General features: G+C 43.9%; 1 protein-coding gene across 3 annotated transcripts in view; it reads right to left on the bottom strand.

Moving 5' to 3' along the window:
* Positions 1-21,455, bottom strand: part of EMB2771 (E3 ubiquitin ligase) — a 175,855-nt gene that overhangs the window by 19,775 nt on the left and 134,625 nt on the right. For all 3 annotated transcript variants that reach the window (XM_086793451.1, XM_086793452.1, XM_086793454.1), the window contains 6 exons: positions 12,699-12,776; positions 12,476-12,597; positions 12,225-12,397; positions 12,007-12,083; positions 11,781-11,894; positions 11,480-11,581 (listed from right to left, as the gene is read on the bottom strand). In XM_086793451.1, the coding sequence (XP_086649577.1) occupies positions 11,480-11,581; positions 11,781-11,894; positions 12,007-12,083; positions 12,225-12,397; positions 12,476-12,597; positions 12,699-12,776 (666 nt within the window). The remainder of the gene's footprint in view (positions 1-11,479; positions 11,582-11,780; positions 11,895-12,006; positions 12,084-12,224; positions 12,398-12,475; positions 12,598-12,698; positions 12,777-21,455) is intronic.

The following is a 21,455-nucleotide window of genomic DNA, read 5'->3' as shown; positions in this document are numbered from 1 at the left end:
GGAGATAGGTCACTGACCATGAGAGGGCTATCAAAAAAGTAGGTTATCCGCATTACAGAGGAAACATGAAAAGCACCCCGAAGCCCAATGTATTGTAGATACTTTATGTTATGCTTAAGTACTCCTTGGAGCTGTCGTGAGCAAAGTATCGCTACCATGCCCACGAGCCATTTTGGACCAAGATGGGAGAGCAATAAACACTTCTTTGCTACTCATGGCCCATCTGATAGCGGCGAAAGTGTTAGAGGATACTCACCACAAGCTTCACTCGGACCCTTCTATAGTGAGACAGATTGCCTCCGACTTTTGCTACCGGTTTCTTACCATTGCTCCCCATAACCCCCAAAGACAGAGAGCACAACGGAAGGTTTGGGCTACTTTGCATCAAATGGTCACGAAGGACATGTGTACTTCACCTGATGCTCCCTTCTCTGATAAGGAGTTCAGCCAGGCTCTCCATGCATGCATTACCTCGGTAAGTGTCAAGGGGATTATTGGCCTTTCACTCACCTTCTTGTGACATTTTGGGATGACTTTGGGAAGCATTCACTATGGCCCTTCGGGAGATGTGGAACACATGGAGAATGATTACTTCTCTTTTGAGGGTCTTATTCGCCTTATTCCGAAAGGTGGCAATAAGACGAATACTAGTCAATGGAGGCCTATCACATTGGTTGGGACTACCTACAAAATACTTGCCAAGGCAGTAAACATGAGGTTTCATGCAATATTGCAAGATGTGATTCATGATACACAGAATGTGTTCCTTCAAGGAAGAAGCATCTTTGATAATATCTTCTCTTTTTTAGGGGCAGTTGAATGGGCTAAGGAAACCAACCAACCCCTAGCCATCTTATTGCTAGACTTTGAGAAGGCATATGATAGGGTTGATTGGGGTTTCCTTGAAGGAACCCTGAGATGAACCCTTGTATTGGGATGCTAACATAGTGTGCTCACATATGGTAGTAAAGGTGATCGTTTCCTTATCTCTCGTTCTGATTGACCCTGTTATATCTCATTTTTGCCGAGGCTATAAGTATATTTCTTCACTCTACTGTTGGAGTTTCTGATTGCGTCTGCCCTTGTGCAGTGAGGACGAGATTTTGAACTCTAAGCTTGCTCATGATTCTGCTATGTTCTTGCATATGTTAATGTTTCTTGCGGATTGCATTTGAGGATATTTGTCTATCTACCGGGGCTCTCATAGAAGTTTGTTAGTTTTTGGATTAGTGACATGGAAAGAGTCAATTGGGATGGAGAGCTAGGGTGTACTTGGATTGACAAAGGCTGTAGTAGAAAATAATTGGAGTGTCAAGTTGGGGTTGATATATTGCATGCACAACAGACTACAAGATTGCAATCTACACCACTACTCACGAGCATAAGGAAGAAACTTCTTTATTCTAGTTTAATGGATCTAGCCTCCAGAGCATTACTGGTTAACTAAGTACTGCTTGCTTGCACAAGATATTTGAGGTCTGAAGTTGGGGTTGATATATCACCTGCATGGGAGTTTGCGCCATTACTTACAAGCATAAGGAAGAAATTTCTTCATTCGAGTTTTACGAGATCGGGTCTACCCTCCTCCAGAGCCTTGGTGGTTAACCAAGTACTACTTGCCTCAGCTTGGCTCATTGTTTCATGTCAGTGCCTCTCTCTTGGATGCTTTGGCCAACTCTGGAAATCAGTTTATTGGGTATTTTGAAGTCTCATGTGTGTGTGTGTGTCCACCTCCTGTTTGTATGTGTCCCGCCATATGTGTGTACCCAGGTCTGTATGTCCAATAGCCTTAAGGGTTAATGGGGTAGAAGCCATAGCAAATGTCAAAGTGTAAAAAAGCCTAGGAGTTACTAAGAATCTCCACAAAATGCAAGTTGAAGAAGAAGATGCCAAGTACTAAATACAGCCCATAATGCTAACTTTGGTCACATGGGATGATTGAGAGAATCTAGGGATGTTGAAACCAGACGGGTACCCGCAATAAACAGACACTTCAGATGCCAAACAAAGGTATGAAAACACAGCAGAAAATTGAAATAACCATAAACAATATCAAAACACTGCACTGAGCCAGAATGGTCGGCCCCCCGTAGGGAATTCTTTATTCCAATGAATAAAGGATTACAACAAACCAAGGTGCTGGTGCAATCCTGCACCGGATTTTCAAGAAAGCTCCACAAAAACTTCCTCAAGAACTGGGCATAAGTCAGCAACATAAACCAATGCAAATCAGCCTCGAACAACAGCCTGATACTATGCCACCCCCCCCCCCCCCCCCCAAAAAAAAAAAACAGAGCATCAAATCAGCCCCAAAGGAGCTCTGAAATCAGTCCCCTAATTCCTTCAAAACAGTCCCAAAAAAGCTCTCATGATTATTTCTCCAAGAAACAACCCAAGAAAAGCTCTCAAATCGGTCCACCTGTACGGCCAGCAAGAAGAAATGAAATGAAATGTTATATTAACGTCTTCAAAAGGCCATAATGACCTATGAGACCAAAAAGTTACATCATGGTGGATCTGATACAATGTCTGGATAAAAAACCAGACAATGAAAAAATAAAGATGATACTACTGAAGAGAGAAAACTGTCCACCTGTACAGCCAGCAAGGAGAGAGAAAACTGTCCACCTGTACAGGCAGTGAAAGGACAGCCGGCTGTGTACCTGTACGGCCAGCGAAGAGAGAGAGCGAGAGAGAGAGAGAGACAGAGACCCTGCTGTACGGTCTGTGCCAGAGAGGAGACTGCCGTACTTCCTGTATGGCTGTTGTATGGACAGCACAAGGAGAGGCTCCCATCGGCCAGCGCTCAGCCCACTCGCTGCAGTGTACAGTCAACGCAAGGGAAGAGAGAGAGAGAGAGAGTTGCTGGTGCGGTCCGCCCGTAGAGAGAGAACAAGGCAGGTCGGCTTGCTGCCACTGTACGGCCAGCACACCAAGGAGAGAAAAACGTGTTGCTGCCGCCCAGTCGAAGCCCGTACGATCAGCCCTGTAGGTGGATGTGCATGCTTTTTCCATGAAGGCCCTTCCATGCTTTTTTTGATGTGCTTTTTCCCCTTTTGGCCATAAGTGGCTTTTCTCCTAAAAATAGTGATTTTCAAGCTTTTCCCAAACTTGTTGGCCAAATTTCCTATAGGCGCCTCCTTTTGTCCATATTTAGGCGCCCAAAATAATAATAAGTCCACGCCGTCTTTACTGATGTGTGAACACACTATCTTATAAATGTTATAAGTCACTTTATATGTTAAAGATCCCATTCTGCTTCCGCTTAGAAGCCATCTGTGGAGCCAAACTTTGCTAGTAAATGCTCCAGCTTTCTTCTATGGAAAATCCCCGTTCACACCTTGGTTTCGGACAGTGTATGAAACACTGGAGGGGACGAAATTGGTGACAGTTGTGACATCATCGATTATGTCACAAGCAATGTACTTCAAGCCTATACACTGAGGCTCTCATATCAATGAAATTAATCCATCATTTCTCTTCTCATTATGCTTATGATCTAGCTCATGTGATTAAGTAAAAATCTTATTCATTATCTTAATCCGCATGCTAATCCAATGGCCTTAATTACCTTCAATCCACCATAGCTTACAAGCCAAGAGTGGTATCAAAGCAAGGTTTAGGAAGATTAGCAATTAGGGTTTCACTTCTCTTCTAGTACTTAGTGTTTGTGTGTATTGCTGTTGCATGAGCGTGAAGAAGCTGCTTTCCAAGCAACTTACCATTACACTGCAAAATCTCATTGTCTTTAGCTCAATAACCAATTACTCATTCAGGCACTACATCGAGTTTTGTTAAGGAAGCTTCTTGCTGTGTAACCATCAAATAAAACAAGCTTCATCAGTGCGCAACATCAGAGAAGAGGCGGCAGTAATACATAGCAAGCACATGCGGTAGTAGTAGTAAGGCGTGGTGTTCTACATGCCTAGAGGAACAATAACACAAAATAGCCATGTACGCAAATCTTCACCACAAGCACGTTGCAACCAGCTTCATCATCACACATAGAAGCAGCAAAAAGAGAAAAGCTCTCTAACATAAACCACCAGAGAGGCACAAGCACTTTGACTAGCAATATCAATGTGATGCAGAGTGTGTAAACAGCACATGTGGGTATCTGAAAGTGGCATCCCTAGCAGCATCGCATAGCAAAGTAGAGAAAGTGGAAGGTGCAGAGGACATAACCCTGAAGACTCCTCTTCGGCAACGGACGGCACACATCTCCATCTGTTCATGGCACTAAGAGTTGTCCAGCTCCTTCTCCCCTTGCTGCTAAGTCAGTAAACACTGAGCGCGAAAACGACTTCAAGCTCACCTCGTTCTCCACACACAACAGATGGTAGTTCATGCTATTCAGCAATGGTATTGGTTGGCCCATCAGACTAGTGCCGCTTTCCAACGGGCGGCGGTTCCTAGAGGCGGAGGCAGAAAAGAACCAACAAGACGGCAAGCTCCTTGACAGAACCAACAACGAAGGCCAGCACAACAAGTCCAAGTGGTGAGCTTCTACTGCCAGCCACCTGTGATTTTTGCAGGTCCATATTTTCCTTGATAGAATAAGATCCTTAAGGTATATTTACACTCAACACTTCCCTAAGGCCTTGCACACATGTTGCCATATACAATGTATTGTTGCCCATTCACACTCCTTGCATCGATATCATCAATAAGCACTTCGGCTTCAAGTTTGGACATCAGCAAGATCTTCATTGACAAATATTTCGTTTAATCTTTTTGCACTTGGGATCCAAGCCACCACAACATGGAAACGCCACCACAACATGAGGCGCTACCATCGTAATTGAGGAGGGGATTCTTCCTCGAAATCCTTTTTCAGTTTTCATGTGTGTGTGGGTGACGTGTCCTCTGCCCGGGTCGTCCCCCGAAAAAGATTTGTAATAAATGTCATGTGTGTGTTCTTCTCTATGTGCGCTTTGAGTCAGTTACCTTCAATAACACTCCACTATAGATCCCTGATCAAAGCAAGAGGGGGATATTGTAATTGAAACCAATACAGGACATGGACAACTAACTCAAAGTGTTACCTTGGCCTCTGAGTTGAAGTTGGGGATAAGCTACATGAATCTCTAAGCTAGGCATGATAAGCCTCTGAGCCATGCTAGTGTTGAGCCTCTGAGCCGGTCGAGGCTCAAGCTCACCAATATCTGAGCGAAGCTTACCAACCTCTAAGTTACATGAAACTCTGAGCCTACAACTAGAACATGCTAAGTTCAGACCAAAGTTGGAGCATGTATATTCCTATCTAACAAAAGTTCCTCATCACACTTGCACATTCGCTCCGGGGGGTTTGTTGGGTATTTCGAAGTCTCGTGTGTGTGTGTGTCCACATCTTGTTTGTACGTGTCCCGCCATATGTGTGTACCTATGTTTGTATGTCCAATAGCCTTAGGGGTTAATGGGACAAAAGCCATTAGCAAATGTCAAAGTATAAAAGCCTAGGAGTTACTAAGAATCTCCATAAAATGCAAGTGGGAGAAGATGCCGAGTATTAAATGCAAACTCTGGTCACATGTGATGATTCAAAGAATCTAAGGATGTTGTGACGTCATTGATTATTTCACATGCAATGTACTTCAAGTCTATATATTGAGACTCTCATACCGATGAAATTAATCCATCATTTTTCAATCATTGTTTCAGAGATTTTTATACGCCTTAGACCGGAAGGGAGGCTGAATATCGTTTACAATGATATACAATGTAAAACATGTTAAGAGCTTGAGAATCCAAGCTCCCAAGGAGATGGTGATGGTAAAAATGAACTAATCCTATACTAATTACATGTGATTAGTGCTAAGCTAAGCTAGGATGGGTGATACCTAAGAACAATTATGATGAATCAACTAAACAAATTAAGCTTTAGACTCAAGTACAATTAGGTTACAAGATTAAGACTTGTACTCAGAAAGTGGCTTGAGAGATTGCTTGTTTCCATTGATTGAAAATGACCCCTTTTATTTGAGAGAGGTACAACAAAGCTTTGATAGCTCATGTGGGATAACTTTCACTAGCTGACTTGGCACTCTAACATCACTCATTTCAACACCCCCTCTTGATGCTACATTCGGTACAATTTTTAGGCTTTCACTCTTCCTCTCTCTCCTCTTGTGCTAGGCTACTTTGGCCCTTATGCTACTTTGGCATTATAGTTACTTTGGCTATAAATTTCAGCTTGAGTGCATCATCTAGCAATTATAGGGTGATTACATCACACTTTTCGTTAGCAAGGACAGGGGTGAAAAATACAATAGTTCTTTCTCTAGAAGAGTATGTCTTCTGTTGGAACGTCCTTGACCTCAATGTAGTTTACCCGATTCATTTTGTAATGGCAATCTTCTTCTTGGTGACTAATTTTTCCACAATAGTCACAAACAAGCTTTGGCTTATCTTTATTGAGACATTCATGCTTGGTATGACCAAGTTTTCCACAATGATAGCATCTTGGAAGTTGAGATGTTGATTGATTTATCCTTCGAATGAACCTCCCTGTGACTTCCCCCACCACTGACCACGGAGAGTGTGAATGATATCAAGATATATGCTCCTAATGGTCTCAACCGGTGGAGTGTGGGTACCCTTGATTGCCTTGCTGCATCTAGCACACCAAATGTGCCACGCTACTATGCTACTTCAAATATCCTATCTTTGGCCTGAGCCTGGTCGCATAGGTGGGGCTGTGACTGGTATTGCTGCAATATGATGGTAACAGACCTGAAGGCCTAGCCCTCCCCCATTCTCCTTATAAGCCCTGACCACTCCAATCTCCGTGGCCCAAGCGACAATGCCCCATGTAATGATCCGGGTCCATGACCTATCCATAGTGATCCATTGCCAAATCTGTGAAGCCTTCGGAGGCAATGTCTCTGAAACTCCTGGCTACTCGCCAAGCTGTTGACCGACCTCCAACTGCCAGCCAAGTACCGACCACCAAACTCCTATGTGCCATCCAACCAAAGAAAGAGGTTAGGGACCCTTCGCCGCAGAGGTTGGGAGCCCGTGGTTTTAGCCTGGCTTTTGAGGATAGATTTGCAGCCAGTTTACTTAGGCCGCGCTCACGCAAAGAGCTCTAGTTGCCTCAGAGGAGTGGCTACAGCAGCCTTTGGTTTGGAACCCCCTAATCCAGTTCCCCAATGGCCACATGCTAGGGACCCAACCGCATGTTTCTTGGGGCACCTTGAGCATGCCACCAGCCAGGTCTCTCGGATATTGGATCGCCCCAGGCACTTACCCTCGGAGGAGCAGAAGAGAGGCCTGACAGGGATCCGGGGTAGAGATAGGCTTAGCATCGACATCAACTCAGCTATCCCTCAAGAGTGGCTGACTCCCCCAGACCCCGACCACCCCAGTGTGCCTAGGCATGTTTAGTAGACAGGATATCCTAGGGGCGGTCCACGAAGCAGATGAGGACAGTGGTCTACTCACTTTTTCTACTGGATCCCATGGCAGACTAGAGAGATCTGATTTTCCTATGGAGGATTTCAATGGCTGCACCTTGCAAAGGGTGAGGGTGATTGGTTTTCGGGCACCGAAATGGCACATAGATCCAGCACTGGCCAAGGTGGCCAGGCATAGATTATGGCGGCTATCAATTTGGGAGTGCCGACCCCTCAAGCGCCTTCATTGGGACCCGGGAGAGTGGACTTGGTGGATTAGTTGGCCGCTTTCTCACAAAGATAGAACTTGCACCTTTCGTGGGGCTTGAGAAAAAAAAAACATGCTTTTCTTTTAAAAAAAAGCTTGTTTTGTGTTTTTTAATAACTATAACCCTTCTCCTCTTTTTAAATTTTTTTTTTTAAAAGAAAGCTAAATTGCGTTTTTTTTTAAACTTAAAAGGTAAGGTGTTATAATCAGATAAAGCACACTTGCTTTTTTTTAAATAAAAAAACTCATGCTTTTCTCTCTAAGAATAACTTACATTATTTTTTCTTTCTCTCTTTCTCTTTGCATAGGCGGGCAACAACCTCCCCTTACTTTCTCCTCCTCTGTGTTCGACGCTGCCAGCACCGTCTCTCCCTCTTCTCTCTGTGTTATCCAGAGCATCCGCAGCTCTCTCTCTCTCTCTCTCTCAGCTCTGCCCATCGGCAAGCTTCTCTCTCCAGCCAATACCCAGATGCCAAGGCTGGGCACTTCAGCGCTTGCTTCTGCCCAGACACGAGGCCATGTGAGCGCTGCCTAGACCTCAGCCTCACTGACTTCTCTGCCCTCACACATGCTTTTTTAAGGTGGCTCGGCCCACAGATGCGACCTGCCCATGCGCTACTGTACTGCCCAACTTGTGCTTGCTGCACGACTTCTCTGCCTGAGATTTGCTGCTGTAGACTCATGTAATAGCCCGACGTATGGCATGCGTGCCTCTGGCTCAGCAGCCTACTGGCCTGGCCCGCACACCTACTAGCCGTGACGTTGGCACATCGCCGCCCTTGACGACCCATATTGGCGTTGGCACCCGTGCATGCTGCTGAAGGAGCCAGGCCTGCCTCTCTTGGCTTAGGTAAGCCTAGCTGCCTTGGCTGCCCACCCAAGAAGCCCTCCAGCCAGGTTCCACTTGCACACACATACACACAGGTTTGAACCAACCCCTCCGCTGTGCGCTAACCAGCCTGCATAAACTTCCGTTTTTCTTGTGCACATACCAATCTTTCCTACACACACACATGCTTTTTGCACATCCATGCAAAGCGTTAATGGCTTGCACACGATCGGTAACCAAGTAAAGCTTTGTCATGTGCTTTTCCCCGACAAACCACCAATCCCCACATCCATGGGTTCTACTCTTGTCAGAAGTGCTTTGATCGAGGTTGAGAAAAATCTCCACTTGAACTATTCATGCTAGTAAACAAAGTCAATTGGCACAACACAAAACAAGATAGTAATGCTGAACGTTGAAATGGCACCCAACCCCCCTTGTAATATGATTGTATGATCCAGAAACTTTACATACAACAATGCTTGCCATATTTCCAACAACACTCATGCATATGAAAAACATCTTCAAACATGTTGTGGTAGAGGTTAAACCACAGCTTCAATCATGAAAGATCCCTCTCCAATCCCCAATATCTTGCCACAACACAAAACAAGATAGCAATGCTGAAAATAGAAATGGCACTGCAATAGGGCTGGAAATGGCCGACCTACCTCATAATATGAATGTATGATCCAGAAACATTACATCATGGTCACCATGAAACGCGTTTTGGTAGGCCTTGAGACCTTGAAACGCTAAAACACATTTCGCATTTCGTGAAACCTTGAAATGCCATTCCTGAAATGCCGTTTCGTGTTCTCAATTTCAAGTATGTGCCAAGCCGAATATAGGAGATGGCTAAGAACACCAACGTACAATAGGCTAAGAGAACATAAGAATCTCTTAACCAAGAATTGGTTACCATTTCTAGACACCTTCCAACTTTAGATCCAAGCAATGATGATAGAAAACTCCATAGCACTTCCACTTGAAATTAGGGTTTTTGCAAATTAGGATTTCAGCTGAATTAGGGTTTCTATAAAATTAGAATTTTACTTGAAATAGGATTTTTGAAAATTAGCATTATTGCAAAATTAGGGTTTCAGATTTTGGAAGGTTCATCGGCAACACAATTGCTCAAAACCCTTGCCATCCTACAAAAATCCATGCGCAGGAAGCAGATAAGATCAATCGAGGCTAGAACACTATAAATAGTATAAGCTCCACCATGAAACAGAACAAGGAGAAGCAAGCATGAGAGACTATGAACTGTTTTTATGAGTAATGTCACGTGCATCCCACACCTCGATTCCACATGGACATATATGTCCAGCACACGTGCAAGGCTTATGGTGGTTACTTGGTCCCATGTGAGCCCTTGTCGAGGACGAATCCGCCATAGATCCACTATTTTTCTAGAGCATCATAGTTAGGTGTACAAATCCCGTACATGGTCATGATCAGTTATGCATGTCCAGCACATGATGTCAGTACATGTCTCGCACGTTTTTGTAAAACTCTGGAATGTTCCGAACCCTTATTAGGCTTGCAGCCCAATGTATGAGCCCCAACCTAGGTCTAGGAGTTGATACTCGGGTGTGTGTGTGCTTTGAGTAGTATGGTGTGTGTGTGTGTGTAGCCGGGTGAAATTCCCATGTGTGACTAGGAATGGAATAAGACCTCGTTTATAATTAAAAAGGTCCTACAAAAGATACTATTGATGTACAAATGTAGTACTTCTGATGAGTCAATCTGTCACATAGCACCTAAGTGCATGGGTGCATGTGACAACTTCTAATCTAAATTCGGGGCATCTCTCTTGCAATCAAATGCAAACAAGAAACTGCATGCACAATCATCCAAGCTTCGTTGTTATTACTGTGTTAATGAGCAATCTCAATCAATTTTTTTAATTGTAGTCTTATATTGTTGCTTTATGTCATCTATGTTCCAATGTACTGAGAGATCGTTGACATGTACCCTTTCGTTCACACCAATTTCATGCCTTTGAAAAAGCCTCCTTTCTTTCTTTGTAGAAACAATAAGATTGAATCATTGACCAATTTGTAATTTGTATTGTTGGCCCTACATCAAGATGGCACCACAAGCTTGCATCATTTCTATGTAATTTTGATAGATCCTGTTTATTCTACATAGTTACATCAACAATGTATGATTAACGAATCATTGCTCTGTGTGCATACGTTTGCATGGCACCACATACTACATCCTTGGAATCCTCCGAGCCTGGGCCATCCTACCCCCTACAACTTGGACAAAGCTCCAATCTAGATCTTTCTCTCAAGGCTAGCATAAACTACTCCGTAGCAATATTGTGTATACTAGCCTGGCAGTACATCTTTTTGTCAAGGCTGGCATAAACTACTGAGTGGCAATATTGTGTATACTAGTGTGGCAGTAGCTCCCTTGGGATGATCAAAAGTGAAGTTTAAACCTAAAATATGAGCACAGCCCTGAATCAGGGAGCCGCGTGAAATGATGTAATGTCATTTGCAGCATCATTGTCAATGTGTTCTTGATCGCCTTTAATAAGAAAATGGAGGCTGGTAATGCCGACATAGCCACTCTCTAGTAGTATCTCATGGACTCCACCAAAAGGTAAGGAGGGAGCCATGCTTTACTCACCTAGACATCTGAAGACGTTATCCATCCATTCCACTGTGTGTTATACAATATACCAAAAAAACCTTTTCGTCCACCGATTGGAAAATACAAAATTCCTCCAAGGAATTCCAATCTACTTCGGCCTATGCCTTCTTAAAATCAAGCAGCAGAATTTTCATGGAGAGGAAGAAGAGGAGAAGTGAAAGAGAAGAAGAAAGAAGAACTAAGGGAGCAACAAAAGAAAGCATGATAAGGGGCAGAAGAAAAGAAAGAAGAACGAGGAACATGAAGAAAAGAGGAAAAGAAAAGAAAAAAAGAAGAAAAAGAGGTAATGGTTGGCAGCAAAAAGGAAATGGTAGATCTTACAGCCATGTGATTTCCGTAACTTATGGCACCATCAACATCATTCCTTCGCCTCAAGTATCGTAGCAGCTTGAAAGTACCTAGGTGGCCAGTTCCCGCCATTACCTGCAAAAGCATTGGCTACCATCATTGTCTTAACCATTTTGATACATCAAGCAAAAGTTACAACTACATTTCAAATATCAACAGTTATAATCATTTAAGATGAAGCCTCTTCATGAATGCCTTGATCTACAACACCAGGTGCAGGTGATCTCTCTATTAATAAAAATTTCTTCTCATAACACAAAGAAAGAACGCTTACCACACTCAGAGACAGTATGGCCACATTAAGGCAGGTTTCTAATGTGCCACGGTCAACATACGAGCATCTACCATTTGGACCAACAGTACCACCTAGAGGAGCAGCGGACCGTTTCTGTCAAAGTCCAGTCACAGTCACAATGGTTAGCATACCAGTTCTTCCCTCCTAAGGTCCCTAAAACAGAAAAAACCGACTAATCAATGACCCCAAAAAATGGTTACCGCACCTCCTTAAGGAAATAAAGAGCATATCGATACAGCAATTGCTGAGCATCAGCACTTGATGTCCCAGCATATCTAAGTCCTGAAAGCCATGTAGACCATTAGCAATTGCATATTCTTATAACAACCAGATCTGAATCTTCAAAGCTTCTCCATTGAGAAAGTGCGTACGAGCTCCGTTTCTAGTTATTCGATCAAAGTTAAAGGCTAATCCAATCTGTACCGATAGATAAGCATGCTCCAGCTAGAACATTCACATGTGCTTGGGCCAGGGCTTCCATGTCCATATCTGCAGAAGGAATATCTGACCATTCTTTCTCTTTGGTTGATGGGGCAAGAGACTCTTTTATTATTGCAGGCACCTGAGCTTGTACCCAATCTTCAGTTGCCTGTACACTATTTCAAAAAAGATCCTTTACAGATTTACCTGCAATGTGAATCTGACTCTCTCAAAATATTGATGAGCATTAATACCTGTCCCATAGAACCAAACTGCGAGCAACAACACGGATCAAAATGAAATCTGGGCGAACGTATTCGAGTGCAAAATGCGTGTCTGGAGTTGCCAGCCTTGAAGCAACTTCCTCACTATTAGTCTGCCATCAATTAAAACATGCCAACAATTTGAATTCAGAAAACATTGATGGCATTGCTAATAGGCCAAAATTCAATGATGAGACTTTCAAGAGAAAAACACCTTCAAAAACATCAGACCAAGTGCAAGAGTCGCCCCAGGTGCTGTCACATCAAGGTTGACTATGGAGCCTTCCATCACCTACAAGAATATTATATCAGCAAGGGCAAACTGGTTTTGCCAGCTCAAAACTAGCAAACAACAAAGCTCAGCATGTGTAATATTTAGATTGGCCACTGACAATCAAACCTGTCTACATGAATCATTTTTTAGAGCTTAGTGTTGAGAATCAAAGTGATCTGACATCCATGTGTTGGGTGTGTGCATCCATGCATTGAAGATGCATTAGTCTAGGTGATACATGACCTTGATGTTTGTCTACGCGAACAATATACTTTGTGGGGACAGCGAGTCCCTGGACTAAGGTTGAAAGTAACGTAGTAAAAGTCTGTATGGAATCTCCTGAATCCTAGTTGATTTAGGGAGGTGGAGAGAATCATGGAAAGTGGGCAAGGCCCTATTTATATATACACTCTCACTACTTTGTGAGCCCTATCGCCTGGGGGGCCGTGGGCGCCAACAGACATGCTGGAGTATGCATGCCCAATCAGAGGTAACTCCTCTACGGCGAGGAGGGTCCCCAAAAGCCCGGGGTGCGTCCACGGGATCCACTGTGTGGGTGACCTTCTCCTCCGTCCACAAGAAGCTCGTGCTGGTTGGCTAGGGCCTAAACTCTCTGAAGAATGTGTCGCTATGTCTATGGAGCTCGAGCAAGAAGAGTTTAGGCAGCACCCACTTGGGAAGTCAATGATCTTGCAAAGTGGGCCAAACCCCTCATGGAGCAGAAAATGAAACCTCCAGAAGATCTCATAGTATACTGGGGCAGTATACTGGAGCAATGACATACGTGCTGCTCCTCTGTCCCAACCTCTATGTGGCATGATCGGCAAAACCTCTCCTCCTTGGGTCTCCGAATGAGCTCTCAAGATATAAAGATACGCTCAGCTCTCCCCTCTAAGGCAGTGGCCAATCGCAATCTGCATGGCATGCGACGTGTGAACACTCAAGTAGCCCAGCCCCGCTGGGTGAATCCATCCGCACTGAAAGTGTGAGGAACTGATCTCTATAGAAGTGCATCTTCAGTGGAAGCTCCGAAGATGTGATCCATGTGCTAACCGGATAACCCAGTTGGTGTCCTCTAGGGGGGCTGGAGAAAAGGGAAGTCCAAACTATACTGAAGGGGTGGGAGGCGATCCATGTGGAGCGCATATCCTGAGAACCAAGTGGAAACGCACGCATACCATACTCCAGGGTGGCCCTCGAGTGCTGGCTATCTCGAGCACTTCAGGGCAAGCCTCTGAAGAGTGCATCCACTATCATTGGGTCTGTAGCAAATTTTTCCCGGATAATCTCGTGTGGGACTAATGGTTTGTTGCCGATCATACAAGAGAACATGACCTGGGACCTGCCAACTCGTGCCAAACCTCATCAGATAAATCTGGTTCCAAAAAGCTTCTCCATACATCAAGGCTCGTGTGGTAAGGGTGTCAAAACACCAACCCTTCCTCTTCGGCTTATGGTTTGTGTTTCGGGAACCATGGTAAAGCATGGGCGCTGAAAGTGACACTAAGGTAGACATAGGATGACACAATCTCCAGACATCCCCTCTATATGTGAAGCTCAATCTAGATGTGAAGGGGCGGGAGGTATTACCTTGGCTTTACCAACGTTAGCAAAGAGGTCCCACTTAGTGCAAAAATCTTGTAAGGCATCCAAATGTCTCTGAAGTCCCTCAGCTGAATCTGAAAGGAGGATCCTCCAAGCAATGTTTAATGGGACTCCTATCTCCGATAGACGATGTAGGGACCAGTATCAAAAGCTTTGCGGAAATCCACAAAGCAATAGTAAATCCTGTGATGTCGTGCTCTGCCCTCCTGGTGATGGCACGGAGGGCGAAGATGTGGTCAAGGGTAGAGTAGCTCCTCCCAAAGCGTGCATGTCCTAAGGCTCTACATCCCTGTCTGTCTACTGATGAACTAAACTCCACCTATAGCACCGATCCCTAGAGTTTGGCCAATGTGTGGCCAATCATGATCATCTTGTGGTTATTAGGATCAAGTGGATCTCCATCTTTTAGGATGTGGATGATTGTGTGAGTGGACCAAGAGGGTTGAAATTCTTCACAACGGGCTCTATTGACCATGTAGGCTAGTAGGGGGCGAGGGTATCATTGGCATGTGAGATGTATTGTCCCTCATAATCCTAGGCCCGCGCATTACGTAGTCTAAAAATGTCCCATGTATCTTAGCACGTGATAGTTGGCGTGTTGGGGGGGGGGGGGGGGGGGGGGGGAAGGGTTGCCCACACAATGTTCTCGGAGTTTCCTCCAAGCCCCTTTCGGTGCTAAGAAGAGTCCATATAATTCATCCTCTTTTTGAGCCCCTTTCCAATTCCACGCCATGAAAAGACACTATAATTCATCCTCTTTTCAAGCCCCTTTCCAATTCCACGCCATGAAAAGCCACTATAACTCATCCTCTTTCCGAGCGTTGTTAAACTCTCGTTTCTTGCATTGGGTGAGGTGCCCAGAAATCAATGGCGTTTGGCGCTTCGTGATTTGCCAAATGTGTGCCTCAAGCTTAAGACAAGAGCGTGTGGCTAGGCATTCGTCATCACACCAACCGTTTTGGAGCATAGAACTGCAGGGTGGCTTTGACGAAGACTGCCACGTGCACATCATAGAGGTGGGGGGAGATATGTGGAGAATGATGGTGAGCAATATTGTGAGGGCCGGTAGGGGGACAGAAAGATCCACATTCAGGAGGTGGTGGTAGATGTGGTCAGAGTAAACAGGGTTGAGCTCGTTTTCAAAATGGTCATGGATGTAATGTGAGATAGGGGGTGATGGCAGGGCGATGGGTTGTGTGCAGCTAAGAGTGAAAGAGAGGGCGATGGGCTTCAAAGGCGGGTAGCGGGATGGAGAAGTCGGGGAGAAGGTGTGCCAAAGCCGAAGATCCATCAAGTAGTCCACGCCACATGGTGCTGGTACCTCCTGAATAAGGTAAGGACGTGAGGGTGTCGGAGGAGGGCCATCATGACATCCCGTTATAGACAACAAGACAATGTGCAGCTCCTAGCTCTAGGAAATGTCTCCCATACACCGTAGCCGCCTCACGGTCGTGTCAGTTATGTCCAGCTCCCTTACTTTGATAGGGTCATCCAGATCAAGTAGTCCTTAGGGGGAAGTTCCCACCTGTAGCCCACATACCTGCACATGAAACGATTGGAATTTCCTGCATTTTTCCTCCTCTAGGGTCTCATGTATAATGCTTTGCAGGGTTTTGTGTGCGTGTGTGTGTGTGGGGGAGAGAGAGAGAGAGAGAGAGAGAGAGAGAGAGAGAGACCTGTTTTGTGAGAAACGCAGAGTAACTTGAAACAGAATCTCTCTTGCATTGTGTGAAGAATCCTCTGCGAGAGAGAGAGAGAGAGAGAGAGAGAGAGAGTTATGTTAATGTCTACGGAACACCCCAAGAGAGTCCTCTGTAGTATGTAGGACGCAAGACACAAATCTGTGCGTAGAAGTTCTGCTGTGGTGTATAGCACAACATTGCAAGAAATCTACTAGCTGCAGTCTAGGTGACAGGCAGGACCAGCTATTGGAGCTTGCTGGGCCTGGGAGTTGTGTAGCTTCTTGATGTGTGTGAAGCAACACCAAGAGAGAATTTGAGCAATGACCAGTTTGCTCTGCCCCATAACTCTCAATGTTTCTGTGAAAGCAGCAAGATGACCATCTTTGTGAAGCACCTTCTATCGAAATCCTATGTGAGTAATCCAGCTGTGTGTGCCAGCATGTCAATCACAGTGGGCAACACTTGGCTACCTCTAGTACTATCCAAACATTGTGTGGGAGATGGCCTTGTGTAGGGGATATGCACATTTGTAGCAGAATTGTATGGACGAGTTAGAAGGTAATAGTGCTAGGCACACTAGGCCTTATAGCATTTAGTTTGAATGGTTTTTCAAACCTGAGTCACTTACAGTTTCATAAGGACACTTGGCACATTATGCTTGGACCACCTCTAGGCCTTCGATTTAGGGGCTTTTACTTTAGCTAATGAAACAATCCTTGCACCACGAACTCTCTTTCTCTGTGTACTCGTCAAGTTCTGCTATACCTCTGTGTGTGTTTGTGGTAGCTACCTGCAGCAAGGTCTCCTATGCCCTACAACCGAACATTTGGTGTCAAAGCAGCACACTAACAGTTCAGCTTCAACAACCCGTCGTCAGCCACACAGAGCGCCTGTTGTAGATCTCGGCGCCCCTTTGTTGCCGGTTCAGAGCTGCTGCTGCCGCCGCAACGATGCCCAGACCCACTGGCGCCACTTCAGAGTCGTCACCGCCTAGCCCAGGCACCAGTGGGGAGTACTCCGCCGGCTTTTTGTGCAGCTCAGCCTGACCACTGGGTAGCACTAGTGGGGAGAACTCTGCCCCCATTCGTTCCTCAGCCATTTTCAGCCCAGCCTCCGCCGATTCCCTGGGCTGCTCCGCCCACCTCTGAGATTGCAGCAGCCCGCAACAGATGCATAGTTCTTGATAGCTTGACAACTTGCACTTCTTGGAGGGGCTCCTTAGCAAGGCACAGCCAGCCCACTGAAGGAGAAGAGGAAGAGGAGTGGCGGGGACAGATCTAGAGGGTGGTAGAGTCCGTGTGTGGAGTGAGAAGATTGATGCGGCACTACAACAGCTTGTGCCTTTCAGCTACTCAAGGCCACTACACAAAGAGAGAGGTTATGGGTCACAATGCATCAATAAAAGGGTGCTCTTGCAAGTCATTAAGTATATTTTTGATACAATGCACTTGAGCTTTTGCACCGCAGTTCAGTACTCTTGCAGGCACACAGATCCGTCCTGGAGACTTTTGCTCTAGCACTTGTGTTTGCACTAGGATGTATTTCGGGTGTAAATCCAAGAGGATAAATTGGATGGAATCAGCTACTCGTAGTGATTCGTAATGTGTTGGTAGCCAGAGAGGGCTTTGGGATATCGTGTCAAGTGATGACACACGCCCACCAACACTTAAGCCAGCTACACCTCAGAGAAGAATTGCACCAAGGGGTGCAAATCCATGTAGATCAGTAAAACAGCCATGGGACACATTGGATAACATGTATCAAACAAGGAAAAAGGGAAGGGTTGCCTATCTCAAGAGCTTGAAATTCTTGAGATGCATGAGGGAGACTCCATGACAAAGAATCTTACCAAGGTCAAAGACTTGAAAGCAACAGTGCCTTGTATCATATGTCAAAGGGTGAAATTTGATAGGCAAAATGCACCAGGGTTGCTTCAACCATTGCCAATTTCCCACGCAACCATGAGAAAGTATCACAATGGATTTCATGATGGATTTACCACGGACCCAACAGGGTAATGAGGCCATTTGGACAATTGTGGACAGATTACACAAGCAAGCTCACTTCTTGCCGGTCAAGAAGACCATCAAAGCTGAGCATATGGTTAAGATAGATCTTGCACAAGTGTTCAAACATCATGGAATGCCAAAATCGATTGTAGGGGGGAGAGATCCCACGACTACAACTCTCTTTTGGCAAGCCTTGTTTGATAACATGGACACCAACTTGGAGTTCTCTTAAGCTTATCACCCTCAAATGGATGGACAAAGTGAGGCCGCAAATTCAGTTGTGTTCCATCTCTTGAATATTATGCGGCAGATCAAAAGTCTTCCTCGGAGAATTACTTACCACGTGTAATTTGCGTACAACACTTTGCATGCATCTATGGGAGAGGCCACATTTGAGATTGTTTATGTATTTTTATGCTCTTGGAAGTTTTCAGTGCATGGGTCGTAGACTGAGGGCTAGTCTGATCCTACTTTACTACGTACTTCCTATTCTTCCTCTAGTGCGTGGCCTCTTCCCACACAAGAGTATTTCTTTATTAGCTTTCTTTTCACCAAAATTAGGCCATAGCCCCTAAAATATACAAGATGTGCTTTTTAGAGAGCACGGCACTCTTCTTTAACAAAAATAGAGTGTCAAATATTGGGACTAGGGTAAAGCCATAGGCTTTAATAAATTCCACATAAATAAATGTATCTTTCCTAAAGTTCAAAATGAAAAAATCATTTGCTAAGGTTGCAAGCTACTATGCTTGCCAAAAATGAAATGTGATGAACCAAGACATTTCTTCCAAAGTAAACTCTTCAATTCCCATAGTCTTCATCACCTGAAAATATAAGCCCAATTAATTATTAAATTAATCCCACAAATATTAAACAGGCACAAATCATCACCAACTCATGACTACCAGGCGTAAGTACCCCAGGAATCACCCTGCCATACAAACCTAACTGAAATAATCATAGGTGGCCTCAAACATACGTCATATACCGCACGTATTAATATTTATAGTGGTATCACCCACGATATTAACCTAGCCGGCATGACGCAAGAGTAACCTAGGCGTCCCCAAATTACTCAAGAGGGGATAAATAATATTTTTCTAGAGGACTTAAAATATATTCTCATGACATCCCTCTTGCTTGAGTTTGCAATTGTCCTCAATTGCGGATTTGCTGGGTTTGAAAAGAATGAAGAATTTCAAGGTAAACTCAGAAAAATTTCTCAGGCATCCATTTAGCATCTTCTTGTGGGATGATTCTTGAAAGGCAAAAGATACTTGAAGTATTGATTACATATTCTTGTTGTTGTTATCTCTTGGTCAATGATAGCATCAAGAACTAGTACTTCTTCCTCTCCTTCAATAAGAGGTGGTTCCTCATATGTTGGGTGAGTAGGAAGTGTTCCTCGAAAAGGTTTCAAGAGATGGATATGAAAAGAATTGTGGATATTCCAATTAGATGGAAGCTCTAGTCTATAGGCCACATCATTAATCTTTTGAAGAATTTTAAATGGCCCATAATATCTAGGCGCTAGCTTCACTGTGCAGGGAATTTTTCCACACTCTTTAATCGACGTTTTTCAATTCTCAAAAGCACATAATCACCTTCTTGAAATGAAAAATCTTTACGCTTCCTATTTGCTTGAGATGTATACTTCTCTTGAGCTCTTGCAATACAATCACGCACTTCAGATAAAATGCGATCAAAGTCTCTAACATATTGGTCGACAGCTTCAATCTTATGAGAGAGTCTAGTAGCCGGAATAGGCAAAGCTCTACCATAGATGATCTCAAATGGTGCTCGACCCGTAGCAGTATGAGGAGTATTATTATAAGCAAATTGGAGTAGGTGTATGTACTTATCCCATGCACTAGGTTGCTGGGAAACATAGGCTCTAAGCATATCTAAGATAGTGCTATTTGTAACTTCGGTTTGTCCATTCGATTCCGGATGGAAAGCCGTGGAAAAATCTAACTTAGTGTCTAAGTTTGAGAAAAGAGCAACCCAAAAGTGACTACAAAATTTAGAATCTCTATCAAAACTATCACTTTGGGTAGTCCATGATGAACAAAAATTTGCTTAACAATATATTCGCGGCTTGCTGAGAAGTTAGTGTCTTTTTACATGGAATGAAATAGCTTGCTTACTAAATCTGTCCACTATTGTCCAAATCATGTCATGATGACTGGAAGTAGTAGGAAAGCCAGTAATGAAGTCCATAGACACTTGTTCCCATGGTCTATCAGGAATAGATAGAGGCATAAGAAATCCCAAAGCTTTGCCTTTGTAGCTTTGAATTGTTTGGCAAATGTTACATTTAGCTACAAATTTAGCTACAGCATTCTTCAAATGAGACCAATAGAATTCTCGAGAAACTACTTGAAGTGTTGCGGAAACTCACTCTATGTCCCACAAATGGTGGTTGGTGCATCTCTTCCAAGACAAGTTGTCTATAAGGTTGAGTAACACACAATCTTTTCTCAAAGAAAAGATAGCCATCATTATGAGGATAACTTCCTTGAGGTGTCCAATTGTTTTCACGCAATTTGATCCATATTTCAAAAAAATCTGGATCAACTTCATAAGTTTCTTTCATAAGTACAAATGATTCACTTTCAATAATGGAAATGTTGTTGATATTTGGTCTTCGACTCAAAGCATCGGCAACAATATTTTCTTTTCCAGGTTGGTATTGAATCATAGGTTGGAAACTTTGAATGAAAGATGCCCATTTGATATGCCTATCTGAAATAAGGGGTTGCGTAAGCAAATGCCTAATGCTTTGTTGGTCTGTCTTGATGAGAAATTCAGAGCCCATTAGGTAATGCTTCCATATTTTCAAAGCATGCACTACTGCAGCTAATTCCTTGTCATATGTGCTATAATTTTGCTCTGCAGACTTAAGCTTTCTACTTTGATAAGCAATAGGATAGTTGTCTTGCATAAGAACAGCTCCAAATCCTTTGCCACTAGCATCAGTCACTACTATAAAGAATGGTCTTTGAAAATCAGGTAGTGTAAGAACTGGTGCTTGTGTTAAAGCATTCTTGAGTGTTGCAAAAGATTTATCTTGCTTTTCAGTCCAATTGAAATTTGTAGCTTTCTTAAGGAGTTCAGTCAAAGGATGAGCAATACAAGCAAATTCTTGACGAACTTCCTATAATAACTACATAGGCCAAGAAAAGATCTAAGATCATGTATGTTTCTAGGCGTAGGCCAAGTAGCAATACACTCAATTTTCTTAGGATCTACACGAATCCCTTCAGCCGACACTATATGACCTAAGTATTCAATCTCTTCTTGAAAGAAAGAACTCTTTTCAGGATTGACATACAATTCATTTTCTCTCAAAAGGTTGAACACTTGTTCCAAGTGTTGTTCATGCTCTTGTCGATCCTTGC

This window comes from Cibotium barometz, chromosome 59 (genome assembly GCF_041138505.1).
Source record: "Cibotium barometz isolate CiBa-2024 chromosome 59, ASM4113850v1, whole genome shotgun sequence".
NCBI lineage: Eukaryota > Viridiplantae > Streptophyta > Polypodiopsida > Cyatheales > Cibotiaceae > Cibotium > Cibotium barometz.
This window is presented reverse-complemented; position numbering and strand designations above follow the sequence as displayed.